The 15,279-nt window shown below is 44.3% G+C and overlaps 1 protein-coding gene and 1 pseudogene across 1 annotated transcript; both read right to left on the reverse strand.

Moving 5' to 3' along the window:
* LOC136643009 (5S ribosomal RNA) lies at positions 1 to 120 on the reverse strand (annotated as a pseudogene).
* Positions 121 to 4,120: 4,000 nt separating this feature from the next.
* TAC3 (tachykinin precursor 3) lies at positions 4,121 to 14,948 on the reverse strand. The gene is made up of 6 exons (XM_066613606.1): positions 14,820 to 14,948; positions 10,698 to 10,706; positions 10,337 to 10,445; positions 8,830 to 8,859; positions 5,499 to 5,552; positions 4,121 to 4,194 (listed from the first exon to the last, which is right to left on the reverse strand). The coding sequence occupies exons 1-6, from the start codon at positions 14,946 to 14,948 to the stop codon at positions 4,121 to 4,123; spliced, it is 405 nt and encodes a 134-aa protein (XP_066469703.1).
* Between the last annotated feature and the right edge of the window lie 331 nt (positions 14,949 to 15,279).

Raw genomic sequence — 15,279 nt, forward strand, 5'->3', positions numbered from 1 at the left:
AGCCTACAGCACCTGGTATTTCCATGCGGTCTCCCATCCAAGTACTAACCAGGCCTGACCCTGCTTAGCTTCCGAGATCAGATGAGATCAGGCATGTGCAGGTTAACAGTTGCTCAAGAGGGAGGGGGATTCCACAGCTGTGGTGCCACCACAGTCTCTCTCAGGTTGCTGCCAGCCAAACCTCAAATGGCTGCAGAATTCCCAAGAGCCCCCTCCCCAGCTGTTCTCAAGGGGTGGGCCATTTCATATGGAATGAGGCTATCTTTTAGGCACTCTGGTTCCAAACTGTGTAGAACTCAAAAGATCCTTGGCAGCACCTTGAATTGTACATGGAAATGAACCAGAAACCAGTGCAATTGGAAAACCAATAGTACAGCAGAGTGACACCCCCCCTGACCCTGAGCACCACATGTGGAGCCACATCCTTCACAAGTTGTGGTTTCCAGATGGTCTTCAAGGGCAGCTGTCCCCCCCCCCCAATAGAACACACGACAATCTGGATGTCACCAATGCCTGGTTCACTGTGGGCAGGTCACCTGACTCACATAAGGATGCAGTTGTTGAGCAGTCTAAGTTGGGCAAAAGCCCCCCCCTGACCTCTGCCATCACCAGATAATCCAGAAGAAATGGAGGCTCCAGGAGAACACCCAAACTGTGAGCCTGCTTTTTTCAGGTGCAGACAGTACACTTCCATCCAGGGCCTGCTAACAGTCCAGTATCTAAGTTGTGGGTTTCCGAACCAGTAGGTTAAGCTCACTCATTAGGGGTGTCTGCATTAGCCCAGTGGCACTTTTTGGCAGATGCCCTGTCACATGCCATATCATCAACTGCTTGTGAAACACCCTTACATTTCAAAAGTACTTGCACAGCCCACACCTAACTAAATTGCCCCTTACCAGCTGAAGACGGAATGCCAAAGGAGCACATGTTGTATCTTGGGGGGGGGGGCAGTCCCAGAGGCTTCCTCATAAGAGAACATTTATTCCCTTACCTTGGGGTAAGCCTCTATTCTTTGGTTAGTGCAACATCAAGTGGACCAAGGGCTGGATGATCTTGTGTCAGTCATGCTATCTCCCAGTTTACTCCACAGGGTCGTTGTGATAATAAAATGACAACCATGCTTGCTGCCCTGAGCTCCTTAAAAAAGGAAGGGCTATAGGTAAGAAGATCTGTATCTCTGTCCCAATCTATGGGTGAGTATACATTGGGTTGGGTGCCTTCTATAGCCTGACAAGTATCCAATACGTGTGGCTCATGCTACAGTTTTACTGATCCTCTCCCCTTGCCGATCCTCTGACAGTATGCAACTGTATGGTCAGCATAGCAAGCAAAGTCTGCATGCTTGGTGGAGAGATGTTGGTACAGGGATTTCCGCCTTAATCTACTGCTGTTACAGCATGTCCAAAGAGCAGCCCTGTGCTTTTGATTCAACAATTATGTCCCCAGGCACACGCATGGAAAGTCAGCTATGTGGTATTTTCAAAATGCAGACAGCTTTCAAAGACATCCACAAAGAGATTCCTTCTGCAGTGCCTGCACAATCTGCCTTAGTTTCAGGTTTACTACTGTCTGCAGTGTTGGCAAGCAAGGACATGAAGAAGACCAATGTGAGAAGCTCATGCATCCTCTTCAAAACCATCATCTGGATTCATCCTTAGACATGTTAAATGTTTCATGCTAGCTTTGAATGGTGGCAAAGTGCTTGTGTTGCAGACTAAAGGGTTCTTTGAGACATTACATAGGAAAGGGGTGGTTGTGGAGGGGGGAGGAGAGACAACAGCATTCAATAACATCCCTGAATGATTCAGAGCTGACTGTGAGTCCATGCACTGAATTCACTGAAAACTATTCTCTTTGGGATGATAAATCTGGCCTGAGTCTGGGCACAGAGTCTGCAGCACCTATCGTAGCCACGATGGTGTAGTGGTTTGGGGTTGGACTTACACCTGGAAGATCCAAGTTCAAATCCCCCACTCAGCCACAAAACTTTCTTGGTAACCTTCAGTCACTATCCGGTTCACCTACCTCACAAGGTTGCTGTGAGGACAAAAAGAGGGAAGGAACTATGTACCCCACCCTGAGCTCCTTGGACGAACAGTGGCATAACAATGAGAAAAATAAATAAACTTGATGTCACACTCATCAGATGGTAAATGTATACATGTGAAGTGGCCCTTAGGGTCTCCTATAAGATCTGAGATGGTCTATAAAGCCATGCCATATGTGTAACATAGTACCAACAGCCTATACCTATGTGCAAGTTGTGTTAGGTCAAATGCATATAGAAACCTTGTTGGAACACACAAGGCTGTTTGAGTGCATAGCCCGCTAGTGAAAACCAGTGGGTGTAGTGTTGATTCTCTTGAACCAAAAGCACTTTCCATTTCCTGATAATGTGGAGCAATTACCAGCAGAGCTTCATGGCTCCAGTGGGAAAATATTGCTGCACACCTTTAAGTACCATTAGCTTTTCATCAGGACTGAAATTCCCACATAATGAATTCATAATAAAGCAGTAACTACAGTGCAATTGCCCAATTACTCTTATTCTAATGCTATACTGAACCTGGAATTCTGGCTTGCCAGAACAGGAGGCCAGGTATCGCCTCACTGTACTAATGGGAAACATGTATGTGGAGGGCCATCATTCTATGTGTCAGTTATGTGTCATAACATAATCGGTTATGGAGGAAGATAATCGAAAAAATGAATTTGATTCACAATGCTAGATTTAGCAGGTACTGGCCAGAGAGGAGAGTCTTGAGTTCCAAATAATTGGAAAGACCCTGTTCAGACTCTCTTCCCAGTCCCTTGGTCAGTTTCATTCAGGATTGTGAGATGATATTTAAATGAGTGGTGATAAGCAGGCCAGCAGCACTTTGAGGGCACATTGGACAGATGAAAAACGATGTTTATGAACTTTAAATTTTAAAGTTCAGGCTTATGTATAAAAAAAATACAAGATGGTGTTATGGCTAGAATATTTCCTTTTTTAGGCAGATTTTCAATTGGCCATCCAGAAGGTTTCATCAGTGGCTTAGGAAATGGTTTCTTGATATGTGAGAAGCTGTGTGCTTCAATAGTCAGAAGAAGAGAAGATGACACACACTGGAAAAGGGGAAGGGTATGTGAAAGACAGGAGTTTGCAGTTTGGAAGAAAAGAGGAGAGAAGGGGAGATGGGGTGCATATGGATTGTCAGCCGGAGATGCTGACGTGGAGGGCTGCCCTAGTTACTCTTTGGGGATCAGCTTTGGGAGAGTGCCTGTTTGCCTCTTCTTATGTTTTGTTTGTATGTTTAATGATTACGATTTCCTCAAATACCATAAACCACCAATGCTTTTTCAGCCAAAGGAACTGAGGAAGCACTGCCCAAGAACATCTTGCAATGCGTGTGTTGCAAGTCCCTGGTCCCGTCTTCTCATTCTGGGAAAAGCACCACATACATTGATGGTGGTTTATGAATGATGATGATGACTATAATGTTTGGAAATAGTTCCATGAACCTTGTCAAAACTGGCTCATGAATTGCTCTTGGAAAAGTTTCCCAGCTAACCAAATCTAGTGAACCTTTGCAAGTGGCACATGTGCACAAATTGCTCAAAGAAACCATTCCATGAAGGCCAAGCGATACATCAAAACTGACCCAATCACTGTCCCTAAGGTTTTAGAGGTACCGCAGTCTCCAAAAATTGCTTTGCTCACTACATCATCATTTCTATTTAAAGATGCTTTTCTTTTGCTCTTGCCCTGGAAACTCCATTACACCTGCCCTTTGCTCATTTCATACATCAGTGTCAGACTGGAGGCATCTGCAAGGTGCATCTATCTAACCTGCCCCTGCTGATCACAGCTGGAGATCAGTGTTGCCCCAGCCTCCTCAAGCAAAACACAGTGTTCCTAGCAGGGGGGCAAATGCTTGAACTAGTCACGAAAGAAATGCATGTAAGTGGGCATGAGTGCACATTGTGTCTAAGCTTGTGCACATCTGAATGCACCTATGTGTGAGTTAGAATAGAAGCATGTGTTGGTGAATGTGTGGGTGTGCCTATGGGACACATGTGATAAAGAGAATCTCTCTTCCTTTTTACACACAGAGTCCCCTCCCCACCCATCCTTACCTCATTCTGCATTTGGCAAGTACTTCAGGTCACCAAAGCCAGGGAGTGTTCCCTTATTCATGTCTGTGGGATTATCTAAAATTAGAGCATAGTGACAATTCACTTTGAAAAGAGGCATCTCTGGTCCATTCCTTTGCTAGACCCCATAATCGCTCCCCCCCCGTTTTCCCATGGTTCTGATGTAGTAGGACCAGTAGGTTCCCTACCCTGTTTCCCAACCTCTCCAAGAACACAACATGACAAATGTTAATTCTTCCTCCAGTCTTGAGTTATAAGATGATGCAAAAACATTGGCGTTTCAGACCCATCTTCTGGGGATATCTTGGGTGCTCCTATAGGCAAACCTTCTGCATCTAAGGCATGTACTTTACCAACCAAATCTGGTAACCATGCCGACTTCTCCTTTGCTCTGCATACCTATTTCAGATATCATGAGCAGACAATCAGGAAAAAAAAGTTGGCTAGAACCTGAATACTTCTCCTCCCTGCTCGCTAACTATGACATTACTTGAACTGTAGCTACTTGCCACATTTCACCTTCTCCGCTGTGGGTTCTACTTTTCATGTACTTGGGCAAGCGCTCAAGCTCAGATTAAGCTCAGAATATTGGCCCTCAGCCAGGTAAGTGCTTAGTCACTTGTTTGGGTATCTTGCCTACAAACAGGCCAGTAGGGACTCTGTGACTGAACGCAAAAATCTGCATCAAATAATCCAAGCACAGTCTGTGGAACTCCTTGCTGCAGAATGTGGTGACAGCATCTGGCCTGGATGCCTTTAAAAGGGGATTGGACAAGTTTCTGGAGGAAAAATCCATTATGGGTTACAAGCCATGATGCGTATGTGCAACCTCCTGATTTTAGAAATGGGCTATGTAAGAACACCAATGCAAGGGAGGGCACCAGGATGCAGGTCTCTTGTTATCTGGTGTGCTCCCTGGGGCATTTGGTGGGCTGCAAGGAGATACAGGAAGCTGGACTAGATGGGCCTATGGTCTGATCCAGTGGGGTTGTTCTTATGTACATTCTGGAACCTGTATATATTATGTTTATACATTTATAAACACATTTAACTGTTTTCTCTTATTTTGCACTGTTCTGCATTTTTGGGGGGATATTTCACATACCTTTATAACAATAAGGGCTAGAAACTTGACTTTTGGTTTTTAAAACAAAACCTGAGATTCTTGGGAACTTGCATTCTGAACCCAATGCCCCATTTAGTCTTTATGTTTTTACAAACGTACTGCCCTGCCTATGGGCGAAGGAGTTGCCATGGGGAAACCATCATTTCAGCTCTAAGAAATCTCTTGGAACCTATCCAGTGAATCTAATGGGAGAGATTTCTGAGCTCACAGGTGCTCCATTCATCCACACACCTACCAGGCTCTGTGGTCCTTTTGCCCATGAGTCCAACAAAGAAGTCGTGCATATCTCCTACAGAGACCAGAAAAGTGTTAGCTAAATACAATCAACCTGTTAAAACAGGCATCAGGTCAGAGGATTTCAGCTGGGGGGAAAACTAACATGTATTTTGGCCTGAGTTTGGTTTCACTGAGTATCTGAAGATGTCCACATTCTGATGGTCAGAGGTGATGTCTATTTGGTCTGAGGGCACAGTGGTTACAAATAAGGACCAGAGTAGCTGGGAGTTTGGATATTGATGACCAGCTTTTCCATCTGGTCAAACAATGAACAATGAGAGATGGGGAGCTGGCAATCGGATAAAGACTATAGAGCTGGGGAACTCAATGGGACAAAAGTACCCATTCTAGACAAAGAGATGAACCTCACAAGGTGCCAAACAAGACTGTTAAATGTATTTGCAGAAGCGCTCAAATTTTCTATTGTTACACCAAAGGCAATTTGTGGAACAACAACTCTTCAGTCAGAGGTAATAATCATTTCTTGTCTCCGGAATAAATGTCTCTGTCTCAAAGACAAGAAGTGATTATTGCCTCTGACTGAAGAGCTGTTAACTTTAAATGTGCCAGGCATAACAGGAAGTGGAAATAAATTATACTATTTCCTCCAGGGCCTTGTGAGGTTTGCACCTTAGCCTTTTTATGGGGGGGAGGGGGGGTAACCTGTTCTGCCTGACTGTTTTCCAACTGCAAATTACTCCTGAAGAATTATTTAGAATAATTCATCCTACATCAAATCTCACTTCCATTACAAACTCATTAACAGACCAATTCTAACTAAATTCCCCCACGGTGATGCAGCGGTGCCAGTACAGGCTATGCTGTATCACTGAGGTATTCAATCTGTGTGTCCCGCCTCCCTAGTGAGGTGTGGCTAGCCTCCAGGGGAGAAAGGCTGCTCTGCTCTGCTCAGTTGCACGTGCTGACTTGCTGCTTTTCTGCAGCTGTGAACACGGTAGGTGGGGCAGTGTGAGGCTGGGAGGGCGTGTGAAACATGATGGGGGAGGTGGGAGAGAAGGCTGGCTGGGCAGGCAGGCAGAGGTGCTGCATCTTATCATGGAGCTCCATCATCTCATCTCATGGAGCTCTCATCATGGAGCTCATCATGGAGCTCTCTCCATGTGCAACCTTGCCCCAAGGACTACATTTCCCAGTGTGCCCCTTGCCCTGGGCATCCTGGGATTGGTCAAGGCTGGAGGAGAGAAGAGTGCAGAGGTGCTGCGTCTCATCAGCACAGGGGCACTCATGGCAGGCTTTAAAGTAAGTACAGGCAGTGCAGCGCTTTCCTCTGCTTGGGAAGGAAGGAGCCAGCCTGCTCCTAGTGGGAGGGGGGTGTCCAAATGCCCCAGCCTGCATCCCTCCATCTTGCCTGGGGAGAACAGGAGTGGCCCCATTGACTCAAATGGGGCTTACTTCTGAGTAGACCTACATGGGCTTGGGGTCTGTGTCAGCATAACCCAGGATCCTCACCTTTCTCTTTTTCCTCCCCCTTCAAAAAAGAAAAAGAAAAAGCCACTCTTGATGGCTTTGTCTCCAAAAATTGATTAAAAATAAAAAATCCCCATTCCTTTTCAGCTATCCCTTTTTCCTCCTGCCTCCTTTTTTTTTTTTTGGGGGGGGGGGGTACTCTGTTGGCTGCTATTGTAAGACAAAAGGCACAATCAAGCTAGGTCTACTCAGAAGTAAGTTCTATTGTGTTCAATGGGACTTACTCCCAGGAAAGTGAGTTTAGCATTGCAGCCAAACAGTCTCTAGGTCTCAGTTTGCATCAGTTTGCAATTAGCAGATACACACAAAACAAAGTCTTCCCCTCCCCCAGCAAATTCATCACTTCCCCCCTCCCTTTCCAAAACCCTCCAGGTGTGTGGCTAACAAACTCAGGGCACAATCCTAACCAGCTCTACTCAGAAGTGAGTCCTATTTTGTTCAATGGGGCCTACTCTCAGGTAAGTGTGGTTAGGATTGCAGCCTCAGAGTGCTGGCAGCTGTTTTTTTGTTTCTAGTGTATAATTATAACACCTTCATCCCCATTTTGGGGGTAACTGAGGTGAGGTGTTGTAATGGGGATCTGTGGCCAATGGCTACAAGGATCAGGGGAGGCGTGAGCCAGAAAAGTTTTGAGAACCACTGCTGTATCCCATGGGGGACATTTGTAAGACCCTTTGTAAGACCCAGCATCCACTATGCGTCAACAAAGACCTGCACCTACAATATTGATCCATGCAGGTGGATTAGGTCCAGGAAGGTGGATATGATATGGTCCATGTCGGGCTGCCCTCTCTTGGGCCCGATCCACCCACCCCCACCCTCATCGCTATCCTCCCCACCCTGTTCCACCCCCTCCCCCGCTTTCCTCGCCCCTGCAACAATCTTATCTGGTCCAGTAAGTGTCATTCGCTCTGCCAGTTCACACAGGAAGGCTCTGGCCTTCCCGCTGGCATGCCACCCAGTAACGCCATCACAAAGTGCTTTACAGCACTTTTTGCAACAGTGCATGCCAGCAGAACATGTGCTCCACCGGCATAGAAAAAGGATAGGATTGGATTGTAGGTGTTCTAGGCAGGCTTCAGTCATTTCTGCTCAAAGGCAGGGCTGCTTTTGGCTATCTCTAGGAAAAAAGCTTTCAGAGGGAGGAGAGCACTTCACAGAGAAAACGTGCAGTGTGCAGGCAGTGATTTAGGGCTCCATTTTGAAGTGCAGGAGTTCATCAAGCTCCTGCCACACCAGCACTATACTTCATTACGGCTGTTTTGAAAACCCATTAGAGGGCTTTCTTTTTCTGACACATTTCTTATTTTTGCAAGTTATTATACTTCATTTAACGAGCTAATTCATTTCAGCCCAAACCCTTGGAGTGGGCTGCAAGAGTTTTAAGTATAAGAGTATAAAAATTGAATAATGGGATTAAAAAAAAAATCCCAGAAAAATATATAAGATATATTGGTGATGCATTTTGACTCAGAAGAAAGACCCATAGAGTTAAGTAGGCCACTCCCAGGTAAATTTACATAGGAGTATAGCCTTAGTATAACATACATACTGTACTGCCTTTCAGGCAGCACTCTGAAAAGACAATGGCCCTAAACATAACATATGCCCCTAGTCAAAATTCTCAGTTTGCCTCTCGCTAACCCTGAGTCTTCTCTCAAGTAAGGCATTTTTTAGAAAAAGTTTCCAAGGCAGCACTGAGCACTCCTGATGATGATATCGGCACTCCTCCTCTAGGAACAATTTTGGAGCTCAACCCCAGGGTGCAAGGGAATAAAGAGAAAGAAAGAGATTTGACTTACGTTTCTGGGAAGAGGAAAGTGCTTGGGGATCTGGAAAAGAAAGAAAAGAATATCTGAGGTTCCAAGGCACAGGTCTGCCTCACCAGACAGTGCTTATTCTGCTAGGGGTCAGATGCATGCTGGGGGTTAAGGAATGAATACTGTATAACTCTTTATTAAACCTTATACTTAAGTCTTGGAACCTACTTACTTTTGAGATTGCTTTGCTTTATTTCTTTTGGATCTCCAAGGGAAATGGAGAAAAAAAGGCAGAGTGCTTGCTTCGGCTTAGATGGTATTTTGCATGTCAAAGCCCTGATTTGTTGGGCAGCTTTTGGGTTTATGTTAATGCAGAGGTTCCCAAACATACTGCTTCTGTGACCCCTTTGGTACCCAGAGTGAGTGGCGGTGACACAAAGCATGTCACGCTATTATATCAGCAGCCACTCACTTATGGGTTTGGAGGTTGTCACAAACCTCTAAACCAGTGGTTCCCAACCTTGAGGAGCTCACATACCACTGAGGCAAAAACTGGAATTATTGTGGACCACACTAACACCCTGCACACAAAAAATACAAAAAAAAAACAATTAATAGTAATAATTAGAGAATATTTATTTAAGATTTATTAGATTTATTATTTATTGAGAAGTTTTCTGGGTTGCTGCTTTTGTTGCCAGCAAGTCCATTCTCTGCTCTGTCTGGTGGTCCATGGGGAAGCATCTCCCAAGCAAGCAAGCACCCCCCCCCCCCCCATGGACTACCAGAGATGGAGGAGAATGGATTGCCCAAAGCCACAGCTGACATTTCATTACAGACAGTCTGTTCTCCACCCTTTCTGGTGGTCTGTTGGGGAACACTCTCTCAGCTAGAAGTGATCAAAGGTGATCTTTTCTCCTGAGATCTCATGGACCATTTCTCAGGGTCTCATGGACCACCTGTGGTCCCCAGACCACAGCTTAGGAACCAGTGCTCTAAACAGAAGCAAAAGGGCCAGAGCAGGAGGGAGGGGTTTCCACAGCACATAGCTTTTGCATGCTGCAGCTTTGCCCTACAGAGCAATGCCTCCTGCTTTGCTGAGCCTCCTACTGCTGCTTGGAGGCTTGCGTTGTGGTCTCCCTGCAGGGGCAGCAGGCAGCCCACAATGCCATGGCCAGTGCCTCGCAATGCCCCAGGGTGTTGCGACACACACTTTGGGAACAATTATTTTAATGTGTTAAGGTTGGTGTTATGCTTTTGTAGTGTGTCTTTATCCTTTTCTTTTAGTTGGTGGTTGTTGCCATCCATGGTGTCACAACCTATCAGATGTTTAGACTGGAGTTTTTGGGTTCTCACTAGTTAAAACTCTACCTGAGAGTTTACGAATTGCTGAGATATCGCTGTATAATAATGTTCGACATTCTTAGTAGTGCAGTTTGTTGCAGTCGTTCAACTCTTATCTTGTTAATGCCTGCATTGGCCAGGTATTTCATAAGGACCTTGGGGATTCTGCCTAGTGCACCAATGACAAGGGAGATGGGACACTTACTGACTTCCTCCTTGCCTGACAGCCTGAGCAGTGCCTTGTAGGAGATCCCTTGGCCATCATGCAATCTCCGGAGGAGGGGTGGGGGCAGTTTATAAGGATCTGAGCTCTTCTTTTTGGAAAGAAAAGAAAAGACAATTTGGCATCAGAAAGAACCAACATTGATGTACAAATGGACAACACAATAACTGCAATTTTCCCCAAATAATTAATTCCCTTTCCAACAATAATTCCCATTTTGACCCCCATGCAGGCATATTCAGCTTCAATATTAAATTAAAAAAAAAAAAATTCTTTCCCTGCACCCCCACCATGTATACAGCATATACAAAACAACTGATTCTCCAGTGATGGCCACAGTTACCTCTTCAGTCTCTGAGCTAATCTGAATATCAGTCTGGGAAGGACTGAAAATAAGGCTTACAAGGGAGAGGTATCAGCAGGAGGTCTTCAAATGAGCAATATCTTCATTCATTCATTCAAGTTGAAAGGCTTGAACACTCAAGAAAAGCGCCATGTAAATACTACTATAGCACCTATATGATGATAGAAGGTGTGTGTGTAGGGGGGGGGGGCTCCCTGACTTTGCCTGTGTCTGTTAGTGAGGCTTCTGCTGTTTTGTCCAGGACTCCAGGTCATTGTTCAGTCTTGTCCCTGTCCCCATTCCTGTACCCCCAGCTATCTACAGTAAAGGCATTTCAAGGATAAAGTTATGATGCCTGGTCATGTGATCAACTGTATCCTTCCTGGCACCAAGTTCCATCATTTATGATAATCGGAGCAGATTTTCAACTGGAAAACTTTGCCAATTACATCTCTCTGTACCATGTTTAAAAAACGCCTTGAAAAAGAGAAAGAAGCAGTGGGAGGGGAAAGTGTAATTGAATCTGGTTAAACTGCTTTGGAAATGGAAGTAATTTCTGGAGAAAAAAAAAGCAAAGGATGTCCAGAGATCGGGGGCATAAAAAAAACAGGAATTATTTTGTAAAAGCCTTAATGCTGTGGTAATTTGAGGCATTTTTTGGACAGTTGGGACGTGATGGGAAAAGAGTGGTGGGAGAGGGTAGAAATGGATTTCTTGGAACTTTTTATCCTCAGCGGATCTAATTCAGAAGGGATTTGACAATAGCAGCCGCTTCAGATTCCAGCTGCTTCTTGTCCATAGAAGCAAATTGGTTACATAAAGCCCTTTTGTTTAACAGAGATGGGAGGAAAGGAAAAAAAAAATCAACCCTATCCTCTATTGAACTTTCTTTTTACATACCTATGAAAGAATGCCCCTTTTGCAACATGCAAGAGACCCACCCACACACCAAGGGATTGTTCTGTGAACTTGACTATGAAACTGTGGTTACAGTTGTGGCTAGCAAGAAACCAAAGAACTCCAGAGGCAAGGAGAAGCAGCCCCAGTTCCCTAAAACAAACCATGCTTCTCAACAGTTTTGGCTGGGGTGCCACCTGGAGAAATTGGAGCTGGTCTAAGTCAGGTCTCCTCCAGATTAGATTATTGAAATACACTTTACATTGGGCTGCCTCCAAAAAGGTTCTGGACATCTCAGACCCAGAACACAGCAGCCAGCCTGACTGTTATCTGAAATGAGATGCTCAGACTCTGTAACCATAATGTTATTCCAAATTCACTGGTTGCCAGTTTGCCTCAAGCCCAGTTCAAAATGCTGGTCTTAATTTTGAGAACCTTAAATGGTCTAGGACCCAGATATCAAACCTACTTCCATACAAAACTCTTTGTGTGCTTCATGCAGCACTAAAGTCCTCTTGAGTGTTCCTACCACCTGAAGCATGGCGAGTGGGGACCTGAGAAAGGTTTTTGTTTTTTTAAACCGTGGAGCCTCAATCATGAATGTCCTCCCTTGAAAGACTGGCTTGCTTAACTTGCAGTTTGCATTTCACCAACTGGCTAAAACTTGGCTTTTAAAGAAAGCTCTGGTATTGGATTAACTAGCTACTAGACAGAGTCCAGTGAGTTCTTCTCCTGGGTCCTTTGAAGCTAAGCAGGGTTAGGCCTGGTTAGTACTTGGATGGGAGACCGCCTGGGAATACTGGGTGCTGTAGGCTTCTACCATAGTCTTTCGAGACTGAAGGTTGCCAACCAAAGAGCTATTGACTGTTTTCAGATATGTTAAAGGTTGAGCATCCCTAATCCATAAATCCAAGATGCTCCAAAATTCAAAATGTTTTCAGCAATGATACGTCGCCACAGGTGGAAAATTCCACACCTGACCTCATGTGACAGGTTGCGGTCAAAACAGAGGCACACAAACATCCCCAAGGGGAAAAAAAGACAAAAATTTGTATAAAATTACTTTCAGGATATGTGTATAAGGTGCATATGAAACAAATGAATTTCGTGTTTAGACTTGGGTCCCATTCCCAAGATATCTTTTTATGTATATGCAAATATTCTCAAATCCAGAAAAATCCAAAATCCGAAACATTTTTGGTCCCAAGCATTTCGAACTGTGTTCATTTTATTTATCTCATCTATATTCAGCCATCCATTAGACAGTCCCAAGGTGGCTCATGACCACCCTGTTCATGTCCATATTCTTCCCTGTTCATGTACATTTTATTTTGCTTCAGGGCTTTAACAACAAATACAGATGTTAGCCTCATGGTTCCCTCTCAAAGAGGAGAGCAGATGCATCTCTTACAAGTAAGGCCTGATAGCAGTTTATGACTGCTTTATGAGTAACAAACATGGAGAGCGCTTCCATGCTGGAAAAATCCATATATAGCGTTGCAGCATATGCACCGAGTGCACACTTGTCTCATTCACTGTGTGCCCACTGTGTAGAACTCCAGTTTGTCAAGCTTTCACTAGACCTACATACACTGTGTGTACACATGGCAAGAGGTCCCAGGGCTTGGACCAAAGGCAAGATGTCTCAGAGCTTGGTCCAAAGGGCCATGAAATAGCACCCTCACTGAAGCTACACAGGTCTGGGCAGTGCCTGAATGGGAGACCACCTAAGGACCCATGCGTGCATCACCTAAAGACCCATGCATCCATCAACGGACAGGTAAAATGAGTGGAAAGAGTCAGGCACCCAAAGGTCTAGCTTTGCCAGGGTCAAAGAGAGCAAAGGTTCATCTAGTCCAGCACTCTATAACCAACAGCAGCCAACCAGGTGCTTCTGGCCACTCCTAAGCAGGGCTTAGAGACAGTCCCTCTTCCAAAGAGTCCCTCTTCAACAAAACAGGGAAAAGCAGGGGAAATCATCTTTCATTTTCATTTAATTAAGACCTGTACAGGAGACCCTGCTTCACATTCAATCCGTAGATGGAGATTTGCTGGTAGCTGCTTAAGAGGCAAAGCCTTTTCTGCTCTGACACCAACGTTACAGAACTCTTTATCTCAGGGAAATTCCCCAGTGCCCCTTCCAGGTGGATTGATATCATACCTCTCCTCAGCCATGAATCTTGGTCAGGTCACTATTTCTCAGCCTGATTTACCTCACAGGATTAGATATGATGGGGGAGGAACCATGGTGTTACTCTGTGGTCTTCAGAGTTTGGGTGAAATACAAATGGAATACCCAGATAGAATAAACAATACATTTCATAGGCACAAAATAATACCATTGGAGGGACCCTAAAGAGATCTTCTCTGGCTTCTGCCTTAAGATGGTATCTTCCACTATACTCACAGTAGTCTATATTTCCCAAACTGAGGCAACTTTAGATGAAAATTAAAAGAAATGATATAATGCACAAACTGAAAACCAGAATGAGTGAAGTGCCAAGTCTGCAAACGTCAAAGCTCCAAAACTATGTGCTCTGAAAAATAATATTTTTATAAAAAGAATACAAAACAACACATGTCTTGGTAATGGATTTTCTAGAGTTTTGAACCTTGAGAATACGGGTTTTGCATAGCCACATTTTCTAATTCTCTGAAACGCAGGCTGGTAACATTCAGATTTTTCATTATGATTCTCATCCTACTGTTCAGAAATCAGGCAAACGTCTTATATTCTACACCCAAACTACCTATACAGAACTGGAAGAAAAATTCACTTAAAAAGCAACTGCAAAAATATAGGAAAATATCAGAAAAAAATGTGCAACCAGTGAAGGAATTTTTTTTTTTTTTTTTTGCTGGAATTAATCCTGGAGAAATGTTTGGAACTTTTTGTGGGGGCTTTATTTGTATTTTTGTTTTTAAATGTTTATTTATGGCATTTTTATCCTGCTTTTCTCCCCAAGGTGACTCAAGGTGGCTTACAAAAAAGCTTTTATGTTGGTCAAACAACATTGTGTATTATCTTGGAGTTTAAGTTTTTTGAACTGAATGTTTGCTGTTGTCCGGGTTTTCTGAAGTGGCAGTTGAGATTCAACTCCTAAGATTCAAGTCCCTAAAAATCACATCAGCACCATGTTATGTGCCGATGCTCAGCCGACTCTCCCCTGGCACACAGCCTTTCCTTTCGCTTGCCAGCCTCTTTCCTCCCTCTCCCTTGGAGACTGTTCTAATCATCCTCACCTTTGTTTGCATTCCACTGGGCATCTGTTGCTCATCTGTGATGCAATAAGCACAGCATAATTTTGCCACTAGTACGGACAGCAGCACTGTCAGCATGGGGGACGTCTTCATTTTCTTGTCTTGATGGCAGGACAGCGTGGGAAAGGAAACAATCTAAAAAAAAGGATGGTGTGCGGCATGAGGGTTTGGAAAAGGAAGACACATGCATGCCGAGTGTGTAAAAGGGAAATCAGCATAAGTAGAAGGGGAACAAAAGCACCAGTGCATTCTTTATGTTCTAAAATCAATGCACCTAAATAGCAAACATGTCACAAACTATGCTCCTAAATAGCAGAGTAGCATGTTGTGCTTCCAGTTTGTGAAATAAACAAGCACTGTACACAGTCTTATCATTTTCCTGCATCTACTGCATAACAACTGGCCAAATTAATTTCTAGAGAAG

Source organism: Tiliqua scincoides, chromosome 2 (assembly GCF_035046505.1).
Source record: "Tiliqua scincoides isolate rTilSci1 chromosome 2, rTilSci1.hap2, whole genome shotgun sequence".
Taxonomy (NCBI): Eukaryota; Metazoa; Chordata; class Lepidosauria; order Squamata; family Scincidae; genus Tiliqua; species Tiliqua scincoides.

Bases quoted from the DNA above. Each gene is read 5' to 3' on its own strand.
- TAC3 (XM_066613606.1), bottom strand. From the start codon at position 14,948: ATGAAGACGTCCCCCATGCTGACAGTGCTGCTGTCCGTACTAGTGGCA. The intron at 8,860-10,336 runs GTAAGTGTCCCA...TTTCTTTTCCAG, and splicing joins GTCAGGCAAGGAGGAAGTCA to ATCCCCAAGCACTTTCCTCT. The intron at 4,195-5,498 runs GTAGGTGTGTGG...CTCTAATTTTAG, and splicing joins CAAAAGGACCACAGAGCCTG to ATAATCCCACAGACATGAAT.